Here is a 27885-nt window from a genome sequence, read left to right as displayed (position 1 = left end):
TGTTCAGTCCTACAGAGTCTGTCCTCGTTTAGCAATCCCAGTTGGTAACTTTATGATTTACTGAAAAAATAACTTTATGATTAATCCTCACATTTATGACTTTTTCAGGCCTGAAAGACAAAGGAATGCTGAAGCTGAAGTCACTTAGTGACTGATTCATTAAAGGACTGGTTTGCTAAATAATGACAACCTGTAGATCTTTAATAGAGAATCCCCTCCATCTTGCAATAATACTCACATATGCTTTCACTATGATCAAAGAGCATGTTACCATGAAACCCCAGTATTTTCTCATCCTCGTCCTTTAATAATGATCACAATCTACCTCGTGGGATTTTTAACAGTGGGGCTGCATATTTATTTATCTATTATTTATTTGATCAGATTTCTATGCCATCTTTGCAGCTGAATGCTTCACTGGTTGAAAAAATACTACACTAGCAAGAAGATGCAGAGATGATTATTTATGCAGTCGTTTTTGATTGTAAGAACAGATGGTTTGGAGCAAAGCCTTTTTTTCAATCCCAGGAATACAGGCAGCTCCCAAACATGTGCAAGTCCTTCATGAAACCATGACGTTTTTATTAGGTGCTGAATAAGAAAGACTTCAGTTGAAGCGAAGGGCAAGTCGCTTTCCCATTAAACTTGATTCCTATAAGATTTAAAGTACTTAAATGGACCTCTTCTGCTGAGAATGTTCTCAGAGTTTCATGATTCTTAAACATTGCTTCACGGGGATTCCATGGGTAGACACAAACACTCTTTCTTTCACACACAACATTCTACACAACAGCAGAATTATGCATAATAGAAGAACTGGGCTTTGCTTAAAAACTGTCAGCAGCTCTTCTGCTGACATCAAGTGGAGTCAAGACTGGAATGGTTCTGTTTGGATCATGGCAAAAGTACACAGCCACCTTATAATCTGTTCCTGAATGCAGGAAGGGTATATCGCACACATAAGACTGCCAAGATTTGACAGCCAATATGAAAGCAGCATGTAAAAGGGATTATATTATTACAAAACGTAACTTTCTCCTTTAGAGTGCTGGTTCATGGGTTCCTTTCAGATGTGTACCAGCTTAGTAGGTGGCATCGTTTCTTAAAGTCCCTTATTAAAATAGACAACCTCAATATCAGAATTCTTCTCTCTGATTAAATTCTGGACTTCTGGTTCCAGGCGATTCATCCGCATTGAACTGCAAAGGGAAATATTACACCGTTTATTTGAAAGTACACCTGCTATGGATGTGGCACTAATACCTTAGAGCAGTGGTTCTCAACCTTGGGGTCGGGACCCCTTTGGGGGGTCGAACGACCATTCCACAGGGGTTGCCTAAGATCATGGGAAAAGACAAATTTCCAATGGTGTTAGCAACTAAAGCTTCTATTCTGGCATCTCGGAACATAATTTTACAATCCAATCAATCAGGCGTTTACAGGGGGGTGTCCCTCGGACCTCTTGCCAATCAGCTTAAAGATCTGTTGGAAGAATTGGCACTAGACTTATGGTTGGGGTCACCACAAGATGAGGAACTGTATTAAGGGGTCGCGGCATTAGAAAGGTTGAGAACCACTGCCTTAGAGAATTATGGTGACTGAAACATGTTCTAGAAAATTAAGGCTCTAAACACTTTGACAGACTTTATTTAATATGCCTTCTAGAGGTGTTGAATTACAGGTTCTCTAATTATCAATCGACATAGCCCTTTCAAGGACACAATATTGGGAAAACTGATTGAGCCATATATACAACTTTGTGGCCTTTGGAAAGAAATAAGTCTTTCTGTAAGAAAGGGTAAGAAGGCAAGTGAAATCAGTGTCCTACATTAGTCATTTGACTGCATTATTTCAAATATCATTCAATATCCATTTATTTAGTTCCTAAACCAGATGGTCTGACCACAACACAAGAGACAAAATAGGCAGGTTAAATACAAACTCCAAACTTCTAAGACCACCCCACAGAAATGTAAAATTCGATATTCAATGTAGAATTATCCAGCAGAATGTGTAAAAGTCTAGTTTAAGTTCTTAAAGAGGATAACTCTGAACATATGTATGTTGGCTTGAAAGTATGAAATGTCAAGGACCAAAGGCTGTCATTGAAGAAAAAATGTTCTTTTTGCCTGCAACCTCCTCTAATTGACATTGGCTGTTCTTTTCCCTAGCAGATCCTTCCAGCCTGAGACATCAAAGAATGAATCTGGAATCTTCTCAATGCAAAGTTCTATTGCTGAACTTTATATCCCAGTTCCAAAATTCTTTGACACAATCTTTGTGGAAATACTGCAGAACACATTTTCCTGAGAAATATTATATCTAACTGAAAGCAACAGTAACATGCAAAAATATGTATTTCTTACCTCTTCTGCGGGAAGAATGCACAGCAAAGAGGTGTGGCAAACACCAAACTATAGAAAGACAAGAATGGAAGAAGTACTTTGGGTTGCCATTTTGTTATCGTGTGTTTGACTCATAACATGCTCACCAGCTGCTTGAGTATCAAACCATAATTGTCTATCATATGTAATGGAGTCTTCGGAGAGGGGCGGCATATAAATCAAATAAGTAATAAATTTACATAAATCAATTTTCCAACATTTGATTAGAATTCCTGAGGGGAAACAACACAGAGAAAACACAATCTTATATTGTAGTTTTCTTGCTTCCCAATCAATGTTTCCCTCTAGTATCCAGTGTCTTTTCAGGATCCAACCAATAACACTGTAATGTTCTTCTAATTATATTTTTTAAGAGGACAGACTGAATGTTAATCCTGGTTCAGTTTCCCTAACCAGTGCATATGATTATCGTGTGGGCTTCAAAAATTTCAGCAACGGGTTCTTGGCCCAGTTGCTGGGTGGGTGTGGCCATGATGGGTGTGGTCTAGTAGAGGGCGGGGGGCATTTTTGCCTTCCCCAGGCTTTGAAGGCTTCCCTTGAGCCTCTGGGAGGCAAAAACTGCCTCCCCAGGGCTCCGGAAGCCATCTGGATCTTCCCGGGGACCCATTTTTCCACCTCTCTGAGCCTCCATGCAGGCTGTGCACTTAGCTCGTATCCAAAACAGGCCGCGTGGAGGCTCCTGGGAGGGGCGGGGTGGGAGGGGCCAGCCAGGTGTGGGATTTGGGGGTTCTCCAAACTGACCGTAACGTTAGCAATGGGTTCTCCCAAACTCGGGCGAATCTGTAACAGCCCATACCTGTATGATTTGGTCTACAATTCCAACGTCTAGCTACAATAGGCAATAGTGCAAGATAATGAGAATTGTTGTTCAGAGTATAGATGGCACCACGTTTGAGAAGACTGTAGGTACATCATCTACTGGTGCTAGAGGATTGCACAAAGCTTTGGTCTTTGGTACAAGTTAGATACTCAGGACAGAATAATCAAGACCACCAAACAAAGATCATAAAAACATAAATTGAACGGGTCCAAAGACGGACTACAAGAATGGTGGAAGGTCTTAAGCATAAAATGTATCAGGAAAGACTTAATCTGTATAGTCTGGAGGACAGAAGGAAAAGGGGGGACACGATCGAAACATTTAAATATGTTAAAGGGTTAAATAAGGTTCAGGAGGGAAGTGTTTTTAATACGAAAGTGAACACAAGAACAAGGGGACATAATCTGAAGTTAGTTGGGGGAAAGATCAAAAGCAACATGAGAAAATATTATTTTACTGAAAGAGTAGTAGATCCTTGGAACAAACTTCCAGCAGATGTGGTTGGTAAATCCACAGTAACTGAATTTAAACATGCCTGGGATAAACATATATCCATCCTAAGATAAAAATACAGGAAATAGTATAAGGGCAGACTAGATGGATCATGAGGACTTTTTCTGCCGTCAGTCTTCTATGTTTCTATGTTTCTAAAACTCCAAATGTTCACAAAGACATGGTAACTCCCCTGTTAAATATTAGTAAACAATATAAGTCACATTGTCCAGTATAGAAAATACAGAAGTCCTGGACATCTGTTTCTGGACAATTCTATTTGCATAGGAGAAATATATCACTTACGTCAGGCCCACAAGTCCAATCTGCAGTGGAGCATTCATCCAGGGGTATCGCTGGTGGAAATAGAAAAGGAATTCTTTGCACACAATATTCATATTGTTTTCCAAAGCAAAAAAATCTTATTTATTTATAGTTTATAGAGGTGAAATGCTTTATGAAGCAACCATAGTCATACATGAGATGATACCGGATTCTTTTTGAGCCTAATGCACTGTTGTGGTTAGCTCTGGCCCAGCTCCTGCCCCAAGGACTGTGGATGTGGGGGAGACATCCAGATGCTGCAGGCCTGTTTTGCCCCCGGTGGAATCTGCTGATAAAGGCTCCTCTGACCAAGAAGACATGAGTGACAGGGAGGAGGAGAGTGGGGCAGACAGCTCAGAAGGAGATCAATTATCTAGCTCCTCCTTGGATTCAGAACAAGAGTTAATGATACAGCCACGCATGCGGAGAGCGATGCATAGGCAACAACAACTGAGAGATTATTATCAAAGAAAATGAGGCCACCTGTGGTTGGGTGGGGCTGTGGTAATTAGTGAGGCTGCTATAAATAGCAGCCTGAGGGTTTGGCCATTGTGGAGGATTATCTGATCCTTGTGTTTTGTGACTGCTTTACTGACTTTGACTTTTTGTGTGCTGATTTTTCCCCGCTTTGAAACTAAACCAGAGCAAAGTGTGTTTCACTTTGTGAAAGAAGAAGGACTGTGAATTGCCTCACAGCTGCAAGCTAAGTATCACAGAACTGATAAGGGACTTGTACAAATTACCAGTTTGTTTGGAGACTGCTCTTAGAGTGCTAAGAGTGCTCTTAGCTATACCAAAGAGGGCTTGGTTTAAGTGAATTTTCATTATAAAGAACATTGTTTTGAATTTTCAAACGTGTGTGTGTCTGAAATTTGTACCTGCGTACTTTTGGGAGGATTCTACCAGAGAGCCCGACAGAACATGCACAGAATATATAAGCAGAGGCAAAATGTCATGTTGCCTTAACAACACAGTGCCACAATTCAACAGGTGTGTTGAAGTACAGCAAGTATATCTTCTGCTTTTGCCACAGTCATTCTTCTGGAATATCTTCAGTGTTACAAACATGCCATTCTTGAAATTTATATTATGCACATCAGTAAAGCTATCAGCACTTGGTTTTTGAATAGGGTTAATCTGCTGCTACAAATATTTCTATTTTTATTGAAACCCTGAAACTGGTTTAACATCCTGAAAACCTGGATAATTTCCTTAAGCAGAAAAAGGGGCTGGGGGCAGAGGCAAAATCAGCAAAGCTGCAGACCACCACAATGCAAGCTCCACTTCTTTTGAGCATGATGCACATAGAAAGTCTATGATGCACATAGAAAGCCACATAGAAAGCCACTTGGATTACAATGTCTATCTGCCTTTTTGTTGATTTTATTATGTATGTATGTATGTATGTATGTATGTATGTATGTATGTATGTATGTATGTATGTATTTATTTATTTATTTATTTATTTATTTATTTATTAAATTTGTATGCCGCCCCTCTCCGTAGACTCGGGGCGGCTCACAGCAGTGATAAAAACAATGTACAATACAAATCTAATAATACGAACTTAAAAACCCATAATTTAAAAAACATGCACACAACACACCATACATACATTATATCGGTCTGGGGAAGATATTTCAATTCCCCCATGACGGCAGAGGTGGGCTTTGAGAAGTTTACGAAAGGCAAGGATGATGGGGCCAATTCTGATCTCTGGGGGGAGTTGGTTCCAGAGGGCCGGGGCCGCCACTGAGAAGTCTCAGGGTGTGTGAGGCCTGGTAAGTAGGGCAGCTCCACGCTTCCCATCCCCACCCTAGCTTAATTTTTTACCTGTGTGCCTTGCCCTCAACCCCTGCCTCCCAGAATGGGCAGGGTCTTAATTAGGGATAATTTTGTGGGTGGGGCTTAATTTGATTGCATGCGCTCAAAAAGATAAAAGGGTTTCTTTTCAAGATGGGAGAAGCACAGTGCTAGATACGGTTCCCAAAATTAACATCACAGGACTAAAATGTTTGCAGAACTTTAGCAATCTTGCTAAAGTTTTAATATCATGAGAGCTTTTAATGCTAAAAGCTAAACATGGCATAGGACAGTTTCTTTTTATGTTAATCCTATATTTGCCATTTGCAAGAAAAGAAAAATCAGTTGCCCTTCAGGTTCCTGGGACTTTAGTTTTTAGCCAGCATTAATCACCAGTTCCATTTATAAAACTGAAATATCTGGTGAAGACTAAATTGGAGAAATCTGGTTTAATTAAAATGTATATAATTTGCATAATCTTGATCCATCCCATGAATCCTGATTCCAACTTGACAACTGATGCTTTTGAAAAGAAAAGTACATTTCTTTTCCCTGTCTTGTAGCTGCCATTTGCAGCAACAAGGGGTTAGGCAAAAGTTAGGATTAAACTTTGACAGCCTCCCTCATATTTCCGGGACCGCCTTCTGCCGCACGAATCCCAGCGACCGGTTAGGTCCCACAGAGTTGGCCTTCTCTGCGTCCCGTCGACTAAGCAATGTCATTTGGCGGGACCCAGGAGAAGAGCCTTCTCTGTGGCGGCCCCGACCCTCTAGAACCAGCTCCCCCCAGATATCAGAGTTGCCCCCACCCTCCTTGCCTTTCGCAAGCTCCTTAAAACCCACCTCTGTCGTCAGGCATGGGGGAATTGAAATTTCTCTTCCCCCTAGGCTTATAAAATTTATACATGGTATGCTTGTATGTATGATTGGTTTTTTAAATTGCGGTTTTTTAAATTGTTTTTGTTGTGATTCAGCCTGAGGCTCCTCAGGGACCGGCTGCGTCTCTGCTGGATCCAGGCCCGGAGGAGAAGGACAGTGAACAGGAGGGGGAGGACCAGGCAGACGGGGGAGAGGAATGTCAGGAAGAGGATGAGGGGGAGCAGCCTGAGAGCCCCGGGGGGGGCCCTCTCCCCAGCCACTACCCTGGCTTCATTGGATGAGGAAGCACAGGCTATAATTGACATGAGACAGAGACGTGCAGCTCAGAGACGGGACCAATTAGAAAGGTATTGGCATCACTGAATTGGCAACAGCTGGGTTTGGGTGTGGTTCTCCTCAGCAGGGTTTAAAAGGCAGGCAAGCCCTTTTAGCCATGTGGAGCGTTATCAACTGGAAGTTCTGTGAACCTGCTTTGCTTCTCGGCGTCTCTGATCTTGGCTTGTGGCCTAGAAGACTGGAAGACTTGGGGGAGGCGTATGTTTGTTATCTCCAGCGTAGTTTTTGACAGCAATGTTCCTGTGTGTAAGGACATTTTCTGTTACCTGTGTTTGCTTTGAATTCTATAAACTGCCTTTGATTTTTACCAGTCTTTTTGGGTTGGTGTTTGCTGGAGGGACCCAGACAGAACAGTTTTTAATATTAGATTTGTTTACATTGTCTTTTTATATTGTTGTTAGCTGCCCCAAGTCTTCCGAGAGGGGCAGCATACAAATCTAATAAATAAAATAAAATAAATAAATATTCTTGTACTAGAAGGGAACCTGACCCCCCAAAAGGGAATCACATCCTTCTAGGTATAAAGTTATGGAGGAACATGAACTTGACCAAGAACCAAAAAAAATATTCATACCTTCATAAATGCTCTTTTCTCCAGGGCATTCATGATCACAGGAGGGATGGCTGTGGGAAAGAAGTGGAAGAAGAGTCAGAGACTATAAAAATAACCTAGATGTCTCTTCAAGAAAGGGACAGAGAAAACCTGCACATACTGGATTTGCTAGGATACTTTTTCACTAAGAAACTTTCATACCTAGTGTTGTGGTTGGCTCTGGCCCAGCTCCTGCCCCAGGGAATGTGGAGGTGGAGGCAGGGGAAACTTCAACATGTCATAGGCCTGTTTTATTGCAGACAGAGTCAGGTAGTTCAGTTTCCTCGGACGAAGAAGAAGGTGGAAGTGACTTGGACGAGGGGGGCTTGGCACACAGCCCAGGAAGTCAATCTCTATTATCTTTGGTTGATTTGGATGGGGAAGTCTTGGACCCACGCAGACGCAGAGTTATGCGTAGAAGAGACCAATTGAGGGCATATTACAGGAGATAAGAGAGGCCACCTGAGTTTGGGTGGGGCTCCAATAATTAGTGCTGCTGATATAAATAGCAACGTGTGGGTTTGGCCGTTGTGGAAGATTATCTGATCGTTGTGCTTCAGGACTGCCTTGCTGTCTCCGGACTTTGTTTGATGATTTTTCACGACTTTGAAACCAAAGCAGAGCAAAGTGTGTGTGTTTCACTTCGTGGAAGAAGGAGGGCTGTGATGTTTCTTCACAGCTGCTAGCTAAGTACTTAAGGACTGATTAAAGGAATTGTACAAACTACCAGGTCGTTTTGGGATGAGTGCTCTTTGCAATACAAAAAGAGTGCTTAGTTTATTTTGAATTTTGTGATAAAGAATATTGTTTTGAATTTTCAAATGTGTGTATGTCTGAAATTTGTACCCTTGAATTTTTGGGAGGCTCATACCAGAGAGCCCGGCAGAACACCTATTGGGATCTTTTGGACTAAAATTATTATTATTATTATTTATTAGATTTGTATGCTGCCCTTCTCTGTAAACTCCCGTCAATCTCAGCAATATAGTTAATAAGTGAAGGTGATATATTAGAGAAGGTTGTTCCAAGCACCAGTTATATATACTGAGATTTATGCTACAATAAATATTTCTTCTCATATCTCTAGCTTTTCCAAAAGCCACAACTGGGAACGATCAACATGTTTTCTCAATGGCATAATTCTTGATATTCCCACCTATGTCGCCAGGCATAGAAGAATTGAAAGAATTGATGTATGGAAGAATTGATATGTCAATTGATATATCCTTAGCTGTCTTGGTTTATGTATGGTTTGTTTGGTTTGTATGATTTTTTTTTAATAAAGGGTTTTTAAAACTGTTTTAATATTGGATTTGTATATGATGCTTTTACTTGTTGTGAGCCGCTCCGAGTCCTCAGAGAGGGGCGGCATACAAATATAATAAATTATTATTATTAAATTATTATTCTCAAGCACGTTCCACTGAATTCAGAAGTTTCGGTAACTAAACGGATATATATTATATGATATTATATTGTTGTGTCTTTCAAGCTCTATCTTCAGGGGTGATTTTAATTTTGATTCAAAATTTGTCATTAAAAAAAATCTATCTTTTATATCTTAAAAATAATAAACCTATCTCATCTTTGACCGTTCTGAATGGAAATAAAACCAACCTACAAAACAATTCCAAAACCGACTAACATGAAATTCAATTTGAAAATGATTTTATATCATATCTCTCTTTATTCGTCTTTAAACCAAATAGAAATTCTACTCTCACCATAACATTTTAATACAACTATTTATTAACGCCTATATCAACTTTTATACTCCTTTACATAAGAAAATATTTATTATACCCTACATGTACACCCACTATCCTATTACTATACCATGTCGTATCACCTGAAAATGTCTGCGTCACACACAGATTTACCCCCCACCCCACCCACTATTCCTTACTCCCTTCTTCTCTTACTTAAATCTCAAATTTCTCTAATTATTTCAGTTGATTATTAAAACATCCTCTTTCCTTAATTATACTCTTATTTTCTGGTCTCCTTTTTTGATAAATCACTTTTTACTAACTAATATATATATATATATATATATATACACACACACACACACACATATATATATATATACATATATATATATATATGCACTTGAATCTAAATGTTATAGTCTGGAGGACAGAAGGAAAAGGGGGGACATGATCGAAACATTTAAATATGTTAAAGGGCTAAATATGGTTCAGGAGGGAAGTGTTTTTAATAGGAAAGTGAACATAAGAACAAGGGGACACAATCTGAGGTTAGTTGGGGGAATGATCAAAGGCAACGTGAGAAAATATTATTTCACTGAAAGAGTAGTAGATCCTTGGAACAAACTTCCAGCAGACGTGGTTGGTAAATCCACAGTAACTGAATTTAAACATGCCTGGGATAAACATATATCCATTGTAAGATAAAATACAGGAAATAGTATAAGGGCAGACTAGATGGACCATGAGGTCTTTTTCTGCCGTCAGTCTTCTATGTTTCTACAAGCACAACTTATATGTATATACTTTAAGACAGAGGTCTTCAAACTTGGCAACTTGAAGACTTGTGGACTTCAACTCCCAGAATTCTCCAGCCAGCATAGCTGGCTGGAGAATTCTGGGAGTTGAAGTCCACAAGTCTTCAAGTTGCCAGGTTTGGGGACCCATGCTTTAAGAAATAGAATATTGAGATATAATTTTTTATGTATTACTATGTAACAATTTTACTATTCTCCCACACCCTTTTGATTCTGTACCCCCCTTTTTTTTGTTCATATTCCCCTCTTTTTTTATTAACTTAATAAATAAATTTTATATTTTTTAAAAAAATGAACAAAGAGGGAATATTCAATGTCAATGGGTTTTTCTTTTCTTGCAACAACATACCCATCGCTGGTGCAGCCATTCCAATGCGTGAAATCACCACTTGCACAATAGCTTGCTGGGCTGCCTTCTTTGATTCACCCAGCCGATTTCCATGTTCGTCCATAATGGGGATACCCAATTTTAGCTCCCTATAGAAATGGTTAAGAGGGAAGCATAAATTCTCTATTTTTCATTCTGTCTTTTCTCTGCATTTCATTATGTTGCTTTGTTCCTCATCTGTTGTAAAATACTGATGGCTGTGGCAATAGTATTCAATATTTTCCTCTATAGAGGCCCCAACAAAAGCTTTTGAGGAGTACGACAGAAACCAGTCACTGCAGCATGTGCTCACACAGAAAGGGAATTTGTATAGTCCCAAAATTAAATCTACCATCTATCTAAATCTCTTGACTATATGTATGCCCTCGCCAGGATACACCTGCAAACTTCACAGCCTATCAGGGGCCCACAGGCTGTATGTTGTAAACCTAAATACAAGTACAGTGGTACCTCTACTTAAGAATGCCTCTAGTTAATAACTTTTCTAGATAAGAACCAGGTGTTCAAGATTTCCCCCTCCCCCCCTCTTCTTAAGAACCATTTTCTACTTAAGAACCCGAGCCCAGAAAAATTTCCCAAGAAAATTGAGAGCAGCACGAAGGCCCAGCCAGTTTCTTGCCATTCCCCTTTTAATCCGGACATTTTGGGCTTTTCTGGGCTGCCAGAGGAGTCTTTTGGTGTTGCTTAAGAAGGCTTTGGCAGCCCAGAGCAAATGGAGCATTTTCCTTTCTCTGGGTGCTTGAAGAGGGAATAAACCGCTTCGCTGTGGTGACTCCCTTGCGCTGCGTCCCACACACCTGGCATGAAGTTGCCTCCCGGAGTGTCTGGGCATGGAAAGGCAAAAGGGGGTGCTTTGCCCCTGCCGGATCAACTCGGCTTCAGCCAAACCGAGGAGTCACCAAAGTGAAGGAAAGCCGCCGGCTACAAAGCGAGCAAGTGAGAGAAGAGGGGAGCCTTTCAGCATGGGAAGGAAGAGGAAGCAGGTAGCAGCAGCAGCTGCCTTTCGGCCAAAGGAGCAGGAGCTTCCCCCCTCTTGCCCACTGGATTTCTCTCTCTGATGCAGTGTATGGGAGGCAGCCTCGCACTGGGTGTATGGGAGGTGCATGCTCCTCGCTGCCTCAGAGTCCCTCTTTTTTTTAAAAAAAAAGCCTTAAAATTTTTGGATTTTTTTGATTCCCCTCCCCTCACCTTCTTCCTTCGGCAGCGACTGTCCTCCTCCTCCTCTTCCTCCTCCTCCTCCCACCCAAATTCCAAGCTTTTATTTCTTTCCTAATGGCTTTGCACGCATTATCTGCTTTTACATTGATTCCTATGGGAAAAATTGCTTCTACTTACAAACTTTTCTCCTTAAGAACCTGGTCACGGAACAAATTAAGTTCTTAAGTAGAGGTACCACTGTACTTGGTTGATTTTTTAGATGGCCAGATGATTTTATTTTTGTAGGAAACAGTTGAGGAGAACTGACTAGTATAGACCCTAGCTATCCCCAGTGCTAATTCCCAGTGGGATCCCAATGATGGTGGAAGTGTTTTACATTTTTGTTGGCTACTGCATCTGCTTTTACAAAGGAATCAATGGGAAGGGAAGAAAGTTGTTTGAACGAAAGAGCTGAATGGAGGAAAAGACTATCCCTATTTCAGAAAATCGACTCATCTTACAATGAATAGTAGTATAAAAACCTTACATAACAATCAATCAAATCTTTATCATGGTCATAAACCTTACATGTTATCTTGAATATCTGTTACAGGAGTTTGGGTATATTATTAAATCTTTACATACCCCATGCTTTTTAGTGTTATAAGATAAGATAACCAATGTTAGAGGTGTTCAGAATAAGCAGCCTATAAGGAATTACTAGGAGTTGAACTTCCTGTAGCAGTTCTTTCATTACATTTCCACCCAAGAAACCATGCCATCTTACCTTTGTCTGGTTAATGGAATATTGATGCAATTTGCAGCTGCCACCGCTGCAAAGGGCACATAGCGTCCAATGATCGAGGGCAAATGCTATCAAAAAGGGAGTGTTGAAATAAGAGAATAAAGACACTTATGAAACAGATGGCATTAATAACATGATGAACAGAATTATATTTTACAACAGACTCACTGATGCAGTCAGAAACTGTCACAAATTCCTTTGAGAAGTCATCATGCAGATATAATGAAATTTTAGAACTTTGTTTTTCTATTATGTATTGCAGAGGTGGGTTTCAGCAGGTTCTCACCTGTGCTGTCCCCAGAGACAGAAATAGTTGGACTGTATTTAGGCATGTTTCTTTAAGATATTGCATCAGGGGAAACGTAGTGAAATTGCACTCTGGGTAATGTAGTTTTACATGTGACCACATGTATTCCTATTGGCTCTGACTCGAGATGAGGGGTAATTGGAGAGAACATTCCAGAGGGTCTTTGTCTTCACTCACTAAGCCAGCCAGCATGTAGATGCTACACCTAAAGCCTGGGTCAATTCAACCTCTTTTTACCTGCACAGTGGGAAAGATTATACTGCAGAAGAATCGCATCATAACTGTGAGTTATTGTGGGAATGTCTGTAATAAAATGATCTGGGATATCTCATTGTGCTAAGTTATCTGACTGGGAAAAGTTGATTTCTACCAGAACATCACCAGTTCTGGAAAACAGGTAGTGGAAATTTTGAGTAGTTTGGAGAACCGGTAATAGAAGGTTTGAGTAGTTCAGAGAACTGGTAAATACCACTTCTGACTGGCCCCGCCCCCATCTATTCTCCACTTCCTGAGTCCCAGCTGATTGGGAGGGAATGGAGATTTTACAGTATCTTTTCTCTGCCACACCCACCAAGCCACACCCACAGAACCGGTACTAAAAAAAATTGAAACCCACCACTGATGCATTGAATAATCCAAAGCAACTCCCTGGTTCACTAGGCAAATCTTTGCGAAGGCATCCAACTGGTGAGAGAGCTCAGACTTAAAACATACTAATGAAGCAACTTCAACAGCTAGCTCTCTGCTATTCTTTCGTTCAGTTTTGTTTTTCTTTTTGGGCTACTGTAAGAAATTGAGTCTCTTATCAGCTTGAGATATAATTGAAAATGATATTGCAATGCCCTTGGAAAATTCTTGACCTTTATATAGAATAATACTGATTAAACACTTTTTGTATGTTTGCATTACACTGGTACCTCTACTTAAGAATGCCTCTACTTAAGAACTTTTCTAGATAAGAACTGGGTGTTCAAGATTTTTTTGCATCTACTTAAGAACCATTTTCTACTTAAGAACCCGAGCCCCGAAAAATTACCCAGGAAAATTGAGAGCGGCATGAAGGCCCGGCCAGTTTTCTGCAATTCCCCCTTTAATCCCGGCCATTTTGGGCTTTTCTGGGCTGCCAGGGGAGCCTTTTGGTGGCGCTTAAGGAGGCTTTGGCAGTCCAGAGTGAACGGAACATATTCCTTTCTCTGGGCGCTGCCTCAGAGTCCCTCTTTTTTTTTCTGAAGCCTTAAAGTTTTGTATTTTTTTGATTCCCCTCATCTCACCTTTTTTCTTCGGCAGCGACTCTCCTCCTCCTCTTCTTCTTCCTCCTCCTCCCACCCAAATGCCAAGCTTTTATTTCTTTCCTAATGGGTTTGCACACATTATTTGCTTTTACATTGATTCCTATAGAAAAATGGCTTCTACTTAAGAACTTTTCTACTTAAGAACCTGGTCACGGAACGAATTAAGTTCTTAAATACAACTGCAATGTTTTCTTCTTGTAACTTTAATATCATTTTTTTTCCTTTTGTGATTTATATGCCAACCATTTCCTCCATTTATCTTTACTTTGCATAATTCATCTTTATTTTCAGCTTTCTCACTATTAACATAGATAATTGCCTCTGCAGAAGCTTCATTTGTTCAATTCATTATTGTCCCTAGGGATTATTTGTGTGTTAAGAATTTTGGTTTTAATAAACAGATGGATTAATGGAAAATAGGTGGCTGAAAGGGTTGAAATTTGCATTATGTTGTGATCTTTAAAAGGCAATTTTTATAAAATGATATATTACTGGTACATGCCAGACAAATTATCTAGATTGTATGAAGACATTTCATATGTACGTTGGCACTGTGAACAATATGAAGAGATATTTTATCATGCTTGATGGAATGTAAAAAAAACTAAGAAATGGATTGAAATGCATACATTGATAAAGAGGATTTTAAAAATTAATATTGAATATTGAAACCAAAACTTTTCCTTTTAGGACTGATTGATAAACAGTTATAAAAAAGATATTGGAGATTATTTTAAGGTATGATTACAGCACTGAGGTTACTGTGTGCAAAAAGTGGAAATATTTGGCAACACTGAGGGATGATTGATGAAATCGGGAGAATTTGCTAAGAGAAAAATATTAGGATGTATAAGTTGCTGCAGGTTGACTATCACTGTGTTTCTATATATCTCAGCAGTTTTGTAAAATGCAAGCTAGTACAGCCCATGGAACATCTGATTGCAACATTGGCAAACTTCTTGAAGGGGAATATACTATCCTTCCATAGAAACAGCTTCAGGAAACTTTAAACTGGGTTGGATATGAGTTGGGATAAAGTGAAAAAAATTATTATGAAGAAATGGCAGGGGGAAAAGCCATTGGTATATTTGTGGTCAGCTGCAAATGGAGAAACGCCCTAGAGTTGACTAAGATGTAGAATTGAACCAAAAGGAAGTTTTGTTTCCTGAAACCTTTGAAAAGTATGGAAATAATTACTGGAAAAGTCATTCTTTAAGAATCTGGCAAAGGAAAGCAAGTGAGTATTTCTATCTAATTTTTCTAGGGATTTTGGGTGTTATCCTTTGGGATAAAAGAGATCTGCAGCACAAGAATTATTATATTAGGAACTTCTTAATATTTTATGTGTACAAATAGTAATACATTAAATCTACTATACTAGGATAATAAGAGTGAAATTGTTAGTCTGTCTTATTAATATGGAATAAAGAAGTCTCCATGAAATCCACAGAAATAGATTATGCCAGTATCCAAATGTTCATGATAAACATGAATTCTTCTGCTTCTGAAAGAAAGAGGCAGATCATGTCATAACCAAGGAAGGAGATAAAATCACTTCTGTAAGCGAAGTCAGATTGCTACTTTTTATTTCAGAGATGGGGAATTCTGTCTTCAGGATGGCTTGGTCAACCAGTGTACAATATTCGTTTGTGATGTGACAGAGTCAGTGTGTCTCTTACCTTGGTGAGAGATTTGAGTCCTAATGCCGCCACCACAGCTCCAGTAGTAGCACTGACGTAAGCAGTTCCCAATTGTCTGCAAAACAAGTAGACAACTTGGTGACACCAAGAAACTCTCAGCCCTCCTGGCTAACCTTAACTTAAACCCAAGTCCCATCCCAGAAATATGGCAGGGTGGATAACAATTTTGCATATTTAAAGCAGCTCTGAGGTATCATAAAGTACACACACCTCTGATCAGAAATGCCGGTAGGCAAAATCAAACATTTTGAATTGTATTTGGGGCTAATGGAAAATTAACAGCCATAATGGTACCTTACATCTTTTTTTTATCCAGGTTGCCTTTTCCGTTTTAGAGGGCTTTAAGAGTAAAATGAATGACACGTTTCTCAAAATGTTAACAAAATACAAAAATACCAGACAAAAAAATGCCAGTCCTGTCACTGTGGTCTTTGAGAACATAAAAATGAACTCTGGCATGCTAGGCCAGGGGTAGGCAAAGTTGGCTCTTCTATGACTTGTGGACTTCAACTCCCAGAATTCCTGAGCCAATCATGCTAGCCCAGGAATTCTGGGAGTTGAAGTCCACATGTCATAGAAGAGCCAACTTTGCCTACCCTTGTGCTAGGCCAAAAGAGGCTCGCCTAACTTTATCAAATGGAACCATTCCTGTCAGTAATTTGAGCGCTTCACTGGTCGCCAGTGTTGGTTTCCAGACATACTTGAAGCTGCAGGCTGTCACCCTTTAAAACATTATATGGCCCAGAGATTCCTGGGACCTTTATTTATTTATTTTATTTTATTGGATTTATATGCCTGATAATTTCTCCTGATAATACCTGCCCCGCATTAAGTTCTGATAAAGTAGGGTCCCTCTGTATCCCTAGATTTAGGAAGGATTACTATCAGGATCATGGAAAAGACTGTCTTCAATTTCTGTCCCCTTCTGTAAAATAAAGAATTCCTCCAGAAATCCAAATCGCTCTTATTAAGTTTGAGAAAAACATTAAAATTTGCAGTCTTTGTATCATTGTTACAATTTTGTTTCTTCTAGCATTGGATATACTGTATATTTTCTCTCATTTTTTTGGTCACTGATATTCCTGGTACTTATATATGCTGATACATTTTAAATATTTTTATTATGTTATTCTTATGATCTTAATCTGATTCATTATGTCGGGCATGTGTGCTGCTCATAATCAGCAACAGTTGGAGCAATCTGCAAGCCCAGGTTTTTTTTAAAGGTAAGTACGGTAAGTGGTAAATTGGAAGCGATATAGAAAATAGAGATCTTCTGTTTTGCTATCCAAGTAGGCACTGAATCAGGAAAATGGTACGCTCTAGAAACTGCCACAGCCTATAGTTGGTTTAGGGCCAGGCAACTCACAGACACTGGATATAATTCTTGGTAGAGAAGTTGATACTAATTTCCAGTTATTTTATTGCTTTCTTACTTGACAGTGATAGGTGCGTCTCCACTCCGGTTAGTATAATTGACAATGGCATTGAATGACTGATTCACCCATTGCCAGAAAACCATGGCAGGGGCCGTCCTGCAGGAAAAGAGACAGTCAGGACTGCCAAAAGATACAAGAAGCCAAGACAGAAAGCTATCAGAGAAACCAAAATGCCAGGTTAACCTTCAGCATCCTAGGAAAATTATACTTGTTTATCTTAGTGTGCAATAGCACCCATTTGTGCATACACTTCAAGAGGCCTGGCTGTGGTTTCACTTTTGAACAAGGAAGTTGCAAACGTTCCTAATGCGTGTCCTTGCAAAAGTTTACATTTCTAAATGGCCTTATCTATCTGTCCATACAAATACACAAACATTAGCAGTCACATTCTTAAAGATACTCAAATAGTGTTATGTACATGGTTTTCACTGAAGCCACTCAAGACTCTCCAGAACATACATTTGCATGCATGTACCCCTTTGCTAATTATATGCAATAGTTTTAATGTTAAAATGTGGTTGCATTTTATATTATTTCATATGTTTTATGTTACTTATGTGCTTAAATATCAAATCTACCATATTTTTCAGAGTATAAGATGCACATTTTTACTTCCCAAAAGACGGTGAAAACTTGGGTGCGTCTTATACACCGAATATTGACCATCCACCCAGCCAGCCCCACCCTTTGGCCTCTGCCTCCCAGCAATTTACCTCCTTGCAGCAAACAGAACAGTCTGTTAAGTGAAGCAACTCATTACAGTGATCTCTCGGTTAGCGCGGGGGTTACGTTCCAAGACCTCCCGCGCTAACCGATTTCCGCGTTATATTGGATGCGGAAGTAAAACCACCATCTGCGCATGTGCGCCATTTTTTTCATGGCCGCACATGCGCAGATGGTGGAGTTTGCGTGTGGGCGGCGGGGAAGACCAAGGGAAGATTCCTTCAGCCGCCCAACAGCTGATCTGCTCCGCAGCGCGGAAGCAGCGAGGAGCCGAAGATGGGGTAAAGGCAAAGGGGAAACCCCATCTTCGGCTCCTCGCTGCTGCCGCGCTGCGGAGCGGATCAGGTGTTGGGCGGCTGAAGGAACCTTCCCTTGGTCTTCCCACCAGATCACTTGCCGCTTGCCGCTTGCCAGTCCACACACGCCCCCCTGGATGAGCGGCCCCGCATGGCCCCAGCGCCGGACTCCGTTGCCGAACGGCGAAACCGGAAGGGGCGAGGTGGGGGAGAACGGGAGGCTCAGCATTCCGGCAGTCGCAGCGCTGGCTGTCAACTTTTCTTTTTAGCACTGGGGAGGCAAGTCAGCTCCTGCCCAGTTTTAAAAAGAAAAGTTGACAGCCAGCGATTGTTCCGCTGCCGCCAGCATGGAGCCCATGGGGGATTCGCCTTCCTCCCACCCGCAGCCGAGACTGATCGTGGGCTCCTTCGCAACCTCGGAGAGCTTCCAGGGCATGAAAGCTCACGAAAACCAGGAAGCTCTCCGAGGTTGCGAAGGAGCCCACGATCAGTCGGCTGCCGGCGGGAGGAAAGCGAATCCCCCGTGGGCTCCATGCTGGCGGCAGCGGAACAATCGCTGGCTGTCAACTTTTCTTTTTAAAACTGGGCAGGAGCTGACTTGCCTCCCCAGTGCTAAAAAGAAAAGTTGACAGCCAGCGCTGCGACTGCCGGAATGCTGAGCCTCCCGTTCTCCCCCACCTCGCCCCTTCCGGTTTCGCCGTTCGGCAACGGAGTCCGGCGCTGGGGCCATGCGGGGCCGCTCATCCAGGGGGGCGTGTGTGAATGCCATGGGGCTGGGCTCGGCTCCCCCCTCGGCTCCCCCCCTTACCAGCCCCGCCGCGGAAGGCTCCATTCTGTTCCCTGCTGGCCCGATTGAGCGGCCGGCGGTCTCCATTCAGGGAACAGACGTCCACCCCCTCCTCGGAGTCCCCGGCACCCAGCGTCCCCACGCCGCCTCCACCTCCCGGTAATGCGCCCGACCTCTGCCTCTCTCTTTCTCTCTCATATACCACGCAGGCAACAGGGAGAGAAAGAGAGAGAGAACTAGCGTGGACTTATTTTTTATTTTTTAATATTTTATTTTTTTAATTAATATTTTTTGAAAAACCGCGTTGCAGCGTTTCGCGCTAATCGAGAACGCGCAAATCGAGGGACCACTGTATCAGCTTCCTGAGACTGCAAGGCAAGTATGCTAAAATGAAAGCGAAACTAAAGTGCAGCAAGAAGGCAAGAGCCAGAATTTTATTTTCTTATGCTAATCAGTTGCTGAATCTGGATGCTAAAAGTGTCTATAGAATGTTCAAATTATTAGACTTATTTTTAAAAGACTGTTCTATTGTTCTAGACAATTTAACAAAATGAGGTTTTTTAAAATAAATGGTTGATCTGAAGAGGCCCAGTCCTATTGTATCTTCTTTTAAGTAATAGAGAATAAAGTATACTGTACTTCCAGAAAGCCCCATCAGTTTTAAAGATCTGTAAAAGTATAATCTGAAATGTATCAGTGTCCTGTTTTACTATTAAGATAAGGCAGCTGAGTTAAACCTTGACTTAGACATGTTTGGAGTAGATCTATTTAAATAATTGGGAGGTATGTGATGATTTCTTACATTGAAGAAAACTTTCTGGCATTAATATACTGCCATAATGTACATTTCTCCAATTCTTTGCTATTTCTAAGGGTCAGACACACATTCACATAAATACACAGGAAGTAGTGTATATCATCTCTGCTATTTGCTGTTTGGCAAATTACTGGGTAGCAGAGGCCATTTTTTTCTTATTTTCCTTCCCCAAAACTAAATTTCGTGTTATACCCTGGTGCATCTTATATTCCGAAAAATATGGTATATCTATCATGCTCACAGATTTGCATAACATATGCATAACATAACAGAATGACAATGGTATACTTCTAAACAGTTTTCAGAATAAACTAGAGCTAAGGATAAAGATATATATAAACATATAGTGTATCATGCAGTTAAAACAAGGGTGTGGAGGCTTTAGTTATAGCATCTGCTTTACTTAGAATTCTAAGATCTACTAATCAGAACTAGACAAAAAATAAGCCTTTAGAATTAAACAATTGTAATATCAGGGATTTGTTCTGCATATCAACAATGGATGGAGAAAGGTGTTTTGGCTTGCATTTTCATGCAGACCTATTTACACCACACTTCTCAAATCAAAATTAAAATGCCTTTCTTCTTTGGAACCCTTTAAAGAAGATTTACATTTTATATGCTGCCGGTATATATGCTGAAGGGCATACATATACTTTAAAAGTATACACACACAGGTTTTTTAAAAGTCCATATAAAAAATACAAAGTAGGAAACATCTATACTAAAATCCCTATAGTCAGCTCAACCTTTCATTTTAAACCATTGGGGAACTGAACCAAACTGACATGGTCTTTACTGCTTTCTATACACTTCCAGCATTAAGGACCCTATCCTTTATTCCTTTCTAGAAATTGAAAGTCAAGTGTCCAGGTAGGGCTATTAATCCTAAGCATATATCCTTCAGGAGATCAGGATCTTTTTCATTTAAGTCAGACATGTGTGGCAGGGAGCTATTAAGGTCATTTTTCTCACCTACCATACCGCTTTCTTGCTTTAAGTCACCTGGTCTGATACAATGCTGAAATTTAAGAGGGAGAGACATCTATATTGTCTTCCCTCCCATGACTAATGGCATCTTGAGCAATCTATGGAACAAAAATTTATAACATATAGTCAAGTTTAAATACACCCTTAACCTCAGGGATTGCTATTTTTTCCATAAAGTAAAATAAAAGCTACTCTCTCATTCACTCATCACATACTATACATCTTTAGTCCTTAGTTATAGATTTCTCACTTCATACCTCTCTATATACTATTCTCACACAAGGTGCCAGACCTTAGTAGGTACACACGTGCCTGTAGAAGGTGAGCATGCATCCCGTGATGGTCATGTTCATAGGCACCTGGGCAGACATGCGTCCAATCAGGATCATCTTCTCACCAGTGTCTGGATGGAAGGCAGAGTCATAGATGTATTTTGCCTGCCATAATTGGTCCTCAGTTAAGCCTGGCTGTACTTTACCCATTCTGGAAGGGTCCACAAAAATGAAAGAAAAATGAAGTTAGTATATAATGTTTTGGAGGTTTCTAGAATAACTAATAATGGTAGAGGGAGGTGGGAGTCTTCGGAGAGGGGCGGCATACAAATCTAAATAATAAATAAATAATAAATAAATAATAAATTGCTTTAGGAACAGAGGAGCTACATTCATAGTTCCCTGAAACACCTAAAGTAGGGTTGTCAAACTCCTGGTTTAGCAAAGGGATGACACCATGACACCGAGCGTTTGACAACCCTGACCTACAGGAAAAGGAATTTCAGAAAACAAGAATAAATTAAATCTTTTCTGCTCTCTTCACACAGCTTCACTCTGAATTTCAATATTTATTTGTTTGTTTGTTTATTAGATTTATTAGATGTGTTTATTAGATTTATTATATTTATTAATTAGATTTATTAGATTTCTATGCCGTCCTTCTTCACAGACTCAGCCGGCTCACAACAAAATAAACACAATAATACAATATATAAGAAATCGAAATTTAAAATTAGATCTAAAACCCCAGTATATTGAAACAATCATCCACATAAGATTGTGTTAGGATATATTTATTTTTATGTTCCAAATCCTAATTTTGGACTACAGTGGAACCCCGACATAAGAGCTGCTCTACTTAAGAGCAACTCGAGATAAGAGCTGGGAGGGGAGAGATATTTTTGTTCTACTTACAAGCCCAAATTCGAGATACAAGCGCCAAGGAGCTGTCTCCTGAAGCCAAACGCTAACTTCCGCGTTCGGCTTCAGGAGACAGCTGCGAAGCGGCGCGCGTGTTTTAAAAGGTTGCAGCCGGCCTGGGGGGCTCGGGGGGGTGCTTGCAGCTTTCTTTCTTGCTCTTTTTCTTTCTCTCTTTTACCTTCCCTTCCTCTATTTCTTCTTTTCTTTCTCCTTCCCACCTTCTTCCCTCCCTCCCTCCCTTCACTCATTCCTCTCTTACTCTCCCCTTTCATAAGTTTCCTTGCTTCCTTCCTCTGTTCCTGTCCCTTCCCTCTTTCCTTCCTTCCTTCCCACCCTCCGTCCATTCATTCACCCATTCCTCTCTTGATCGCTTAAAGCCGGTCCCTGGTGCAAAAAGGGTTGGGGACCTCTGTCCTACAGGATTGGGTGGCAGAGAAGTTGAACATATGTAAATTTAAAAGTTTAAGAAAGTTTACAAGTTAAGTGAAAGAAACTTCATTATTCATTTATATGTACATGTACATTTCTTCATTAAAAACATGTCTTTCTGCATAATTTAGACTAACTTTGTGAATTTTTTGAGGGCTGGAACCAATTAAAATTATTTACATTAATTCCTATGGGGAAAAGTCGTTCGAGATAAGAGCTGCTCGACTTAAGAGCCCAGGTCCGGAACGAATTAAACTCGTATCTCGAGGTACCACTGTACATATAAAGACAGTGCAATGGTCTTGATCTAACTAAAAGTCCCACCACCAAACTACCCTCAGAAGAGTTCAAACCAAAAAGAACCCACCCTTCCTCAAAACTTCAATAAGGGTCACTTTCCCAGCCCAGCTTCACCTGTATAAATTTTCTTCCCACTGTACTTTCACTGAATGTACCATAGCTACATACTGAAGATTGAAAACAATGGATAATGCTCAGAAAAATAATGGAAAACAAGAGAGAGCCAGAAGAAGGCTCTATTGTCCCAGCATTTAGAAGAGAGAACTGGAAAAGAAGGGCCACTGTTCATTTAGATGTTTTAAACCAGGGGTCTTCAACCTTGGCAACTTTAAGACGTGGACTTCAACTCCGAGAATTCCTCATCCAGCAGCTTTGTTGCCAAGGTTGCAGACCCCTATTTTAAACAACTTTGTTATTAGGATCCCCTGCCGTCATTATAAATGCTTCTCATCAACTCTGCCAAAGAACCTGTAATTCTGTATCACTCTTCGGGCATCTTCCAGGGCCTTGGTGGAAAGCAGAAGGTTGCGAGGATCTGTCACTGTGAAGAAATGCTTTGCTCTTCCCATGAAGGTGCTTTGATCCCATCGTGGCTCATTTACGTTGATGAGCAAAGACAGTTCTGTAGACATCCTGGGCAAGAAAGCAAAGAAAGAAAGCAAAAAATCGTATCACTGCACAATATTTATTTATTTATTTATTTATATTTATTTATATTTATTTATATTTATTTATATTTATTTATATTTATTTATATTTATTTATATTTATTTATATTTATTTATATTTATTTATATTTATTTATATTTATTTATTTATATTTATTTATATTTATTTATATTTATTTATATTTATTTATATTTATTTATATTTATTTATTTATATTTATATTTATATTTATTTATCTATTTATTTGTTTGTTTGTTTGTTTATTTATTTATTTATTGGATTTGTATGCCGCCCTTCTCTGCAGACTCGGGGCGGCTAACAACAATGATAAAAAACAACATGTAACAATCCAATTTAATAAAACAACTAAAAACCCTTATTATAAAAACCAAACATACACACAAGCATACCATACATAACTTGTAATGGCCTAGGGGAAGGAATATCCTAACTCCCCCATGTCTGGCGACAAAGGTGGGTCTTGAGTAATTTGCGAAAGACAAGGAGGGTGGGGGCCGTTCTAATCTCTGGGGGGAGTTGATTCCAGAGGGGTGGGGGCCGCCACAGAGAAGGCTCTTCCCCTGGGGCCCGCCAAACGACATTGTTTGGTCGACGGGAGCCAGAGAAGGCCAACACTGTGGGACCTTATCGGCCACTGGGATTTGTGCGGTAGAAGGCGGTTCTGGATGTATTCTGGCCCAATGCCATGTAGGGCTTTAAAGGTCATTACAATAGATGCAGACAAGACACACAAGAGACCGACATATCCTCGTTGGCACATATCCGTTCAATCTACTTCCATTCCATCTCGTCCCCAACTAAGATTTGGAATTCAAGGGATTTGAATTTTCTCAAGAAAGATACAAAATCTGCTGACTGTTTCTGCTTTGCCCTCGAGACATTTTCCATTCTGGAAGAAACCAGCCAAAATATCATAGCATTCTCTGGCATGGTTCACACCCCAGGTCAAATCAAATTCTGATTTGTGCGACTTTGGCTCTGCCAGTGTAGTTTGTAAACAAGGGTGGTTTTTTGTCAGCCTATTATCTATGGAGATCTTCAATCATCCAGGTCATCCCAAAGGTGCTTTCAAAAGACAACTGGGCTTTCTTGGGATTTTTTTCCCTTGAAACAAATGTCACTTTTCATCCAAGAAACTTCTTCAGTTCTTACTTGGATGAGAAGTGAAACATTCTCAAGGGAGGAGGGGGAATCCTTTCATAGTGATTTCATTTTCTACTCCTGCAAAGTACATATCAAAGTATTGGTGGACCACAGCAATATATCTCATGATTTGATGAGGATGTTTATGTTAATTTTTCTCTTGGCCTTGGAAGGGAAACTAAAATAATCCTTTAATAGAGGTCTTTTTAATCTTAAATTACTGAGGACAATAATTATTATTTATTAGATTTGTATGTCGCCCCTCTCCAGAGACTCGGGGTATCTAGAGAAGGACTCCTTCCTATCATGATCCTTGCCATTTTTAAGGAAATCTTGGCTGCTCTTTAAAAGCTCATTTTCCATATCCAATTTAAATCCTAGGCCAGTGATGGCGAACCTTTTTACCTCAGGTGCCAAAAGAGAGTGGACGAGTGCTATTGTGCATGCGTGAGTGCCCACACCCATAATTCAGTGCCTGGGGAAGGCGAAAACAGCTTCCCCTGTCCCCTGGAGGCTCTCTGGAGGCCCTCTGGAGACCAGAAACAGCCTGTTTCCCAATTTCTGGTGGGCCCAGTAGGCTAGTGTTTCGCTCTACCCAGACTCCAAAGGCTTCCCTGGAGCTGAGGGTGGGTAAAAACGCTCTCCCCAGCCCCTTGGAGGCTCTATGGAAGCCAAAAAATCCCTCCCATCACCTCTGTGAGCCAAAAACCAGCTGGCCGACACATACATGCACACTGGAGCTGAGCTAGGGCAACAGCTTGGGTGCCAGCAGATATGGCTCTGTGTGCCACCTGTGGCACACATGCCATAGGTTCGCCATCACTGTCCTAGGCAATAAGAAAACCAACAAAGATTCCATTTCCAAAAAAAAAGACCAATCACTGATATTCAAAGTTCTTTCTAAACGGAATACAGTACTGTACTTCTCTAGTCATATTAGCAAGAATTTATCTTTATCTTGCATCTTCCTAAATAATCTTTTAATTACAATTGTCTGAGGATAGCGTAGGCAGCACTAGCCTTCAACAATTTCACGCCTACCTGTAGGTTAGTAGGTATTAATATGAGAATAGTGTATCAGATTGGTGCCATGATTAAGGCACTGGGTTAGAAACCAGCATGAAGTCAGATGGGTGATCTTGGGCCACTTGTACTTTTCTTAGCCCTAGGAAGCAGGCAATGACAAATCACTTCTGAAATCTTGCCAAGAAATCTGCAGAGACAGATTCTGGCAATCACCAGGGGTCGAGAATGACTTCCCTACTTGAAGGGCTGTGACAGTGATAGATGTTGGAAAGATGTTTGGCTATAAAGAGGATCAATAAACAGAAGGATTCTTAATAAGATGTTAATAAGTTCAGGAATATTTCTGCAGGACCATGCACTCCTTTTAAAGGAGCAATTGAGCGTCTATGGAATTATCTGGATTCATCTGTCACCCAAGCCCAGGTGGCTTGACTCACAGTGTTTTTGACCAGCAGCAACCAACTCATTGATTGCAATGCCTTTGGTGAAGGGATAAGCTAAACCAGGGGTAGGCAAAATTGGCTCTTCTATGGCAGGTGGACTTCAGCTCCCAGAATTCCTGAGCTAGCATGATTGACTCAGGAATTCTGGGAGTTGAAGTCCACAAGTCATAGAAGAGCCAACTTTGCCTACTCGTGATAAACTCAGCTGGTCCATGTCAGATCACAGTACAGTATTGCAATGGAACTGCCCTTGAAGGTGGCTTGGAATTCACAGCTACTGGTAGAAACAGGAGTGCCTACAAATTTTATCAGAATGATGAAACAACATTACCATAGTGTACTTCAAATCCTCCAACTTTGAGATGTGCATGAGGTCACACAAGCTGAAATCCCTCTAAACTATGGAGCGGCCACAAAGCAAATTGAAGCCAACCCTGGCACTTCAACGAAACTTTTCAGTTTTTCCTAACTCCGAGCGTCGGTGCGAGTTACAAAATGGGGACGCAACGAGCACAGAAGAGCAGGGACCCGGGATGGGGCGAAGGAAAGATCCTCCCTCGGGATCAGACCTCCTGCCGACGCGATCTTACACGGGGCCGATGGATGTCAACACGCCCCGTCCCGGATTAGCCCGCGAACGGCGCTCGTTCTCCACTCCCACGGGACGCAAGCCGATCCCCACCCAAAGCACTGACTCATAGGAATGGATGGGGGGGGGGGGGATCCGGTTTGCGAGAAGGCAAAAGCGAAAGAGACGGTGGACAGCGCCCCAATCTACGGAGAGGGGCGGCATACAAATATATACTGTGTATATATATATACACAGTATATAAAAATAAAGCTGGATGCGAAGGAAGGAAAGAAGGGAGGGAAGGAGGGAGGGAGGGAAGGGAGGGAAGAAGGAAGGAAGGGAAGGAGGGAGGGAGGGAAGGGAGGGAGGAACGAAGGAAGAGAGGAAAGAAGGGAGGGAGGGAAGGAAAGAAGGAAGAAAAGGAGAGAGGGAAGGAAGGAAAGAAGGGAGGGAGGGAAGGAAGGGGGGAGGGAAGGAAGGAAAGAAGGAATGGAGGAAAGGAGAGAGGGAAGTAAGGAAGGAAATAAGGGAGGGAGAGAAGCAAGGAAGCAAGCAAACGGTGGGCTCTAAAGGGAGGAGACACGCGACCTTTACAACCACCCACTCACTTGCGTCCTCACGAGCGTCGGCGGCTGCAACCCGATCGCCCAGGAGCGGCACCCAAAGCCCTCGCCTCCCAAGACCAGCCCCTCCCGGCGGGCTTTCCTGGGCTCAGCAGAGAGAGAGCCAATGATCGCCGCCGGAGCCCATAGAAGGGGCAGGCCGGCGTTGGCAAGCACGTTACTTTGAGCTACGGGGCGAGGATTAAGATCGGAGGGAGGGGCTGCTGCTGCCTGGAAGGGCGTGGAGTGGTGGGGGGGGGAGAAGCGGGAGGCCTCTGCCTGGTCCGGCTGGGTTGAAAATCGGATTAAAGGACGGGGTGGAGTGGAGTGGAGGACGGCAAACCCGCAAACAACCTTGCGCAGCTTGTTGCTTTTATTCGGGGGAGGGGGGAGCGGGTGCCTGCGTTTACTCTTCTCCATCTTCTCTGCCTCCCTGAGACCAGCCGCGGGAGGCACCGGCAAAGCCTCGGGGCTTTCCTTTCGCTGCAAACTCTTCCAAACGATCCGCCCCCACCTCCCACCCCGCAAGAGAAAGCTGTAGATTGCAAAGATCGACAAGGATGGGTGGGAGGATCCAGCCAGGCAGAGACTTGATTATTGGAATTTGAGCACACACACACAAACACACAC

General features: G+C 41.4%; 1 protein-coding gene across 1 annotated transcript; it reads right to left on the bottom strand.

Annotated features, from left to right (window-relative positions):
• Window positions 1-333: 333 nt before the first annotated feature.
• On the bottom strand, window positions 334-27347 carry SFXN3 (sideroflexin 3). Its single transcript, XM_070752855.1, has 11 exons — window positions 27262-27347; window positions 23249-23413; window positions 21171-21341; window positions 17243-17341; window positions 15786-15861; window positions 12490-12575; window positions 10527-10654; window positions 7633-7682; window positions 4024-4073; window positions 2367-2414; window positions 334-1199 (listed from the first exon to the last, which is right to left on the bottom strand). Exons 2-11 carry the CDS (start codon window positions 23410-23412, stop codon window positions 1103-1105), a joined length of 969 nt encoding a protein of 322 aa, XP_070608956.1. The 5' UTR covers window position 23413; window positions 27262-27347; the 3' UTR covers window positions 334-1102.
• Between the last annotated feature and the right edge of the window lie 538 nt (window positions 27348-27885).

Source organism: Erythrolamprus reginae, chromosome 5 (genome assembly GCF_031021105.1).
Source record: "Erythrolamprus reginae isolate rEryReg1 chromosome 5, rEryReg1.hap1, whole genome shotgun sequence".
In the NCBI taxonomy this organism is placed as follows: domain Eukaryota; kingdom Metazoa; phylum Chordata; class Lepidosauria; order Squamata; family Dipsadidae; genus Erythrolamprus; species Erythrolamprus reginae.
Note: the sequence above shows the minus strand (reverse complement) of the source record. Positions and strands in the feature narration are given on the sequence as shown.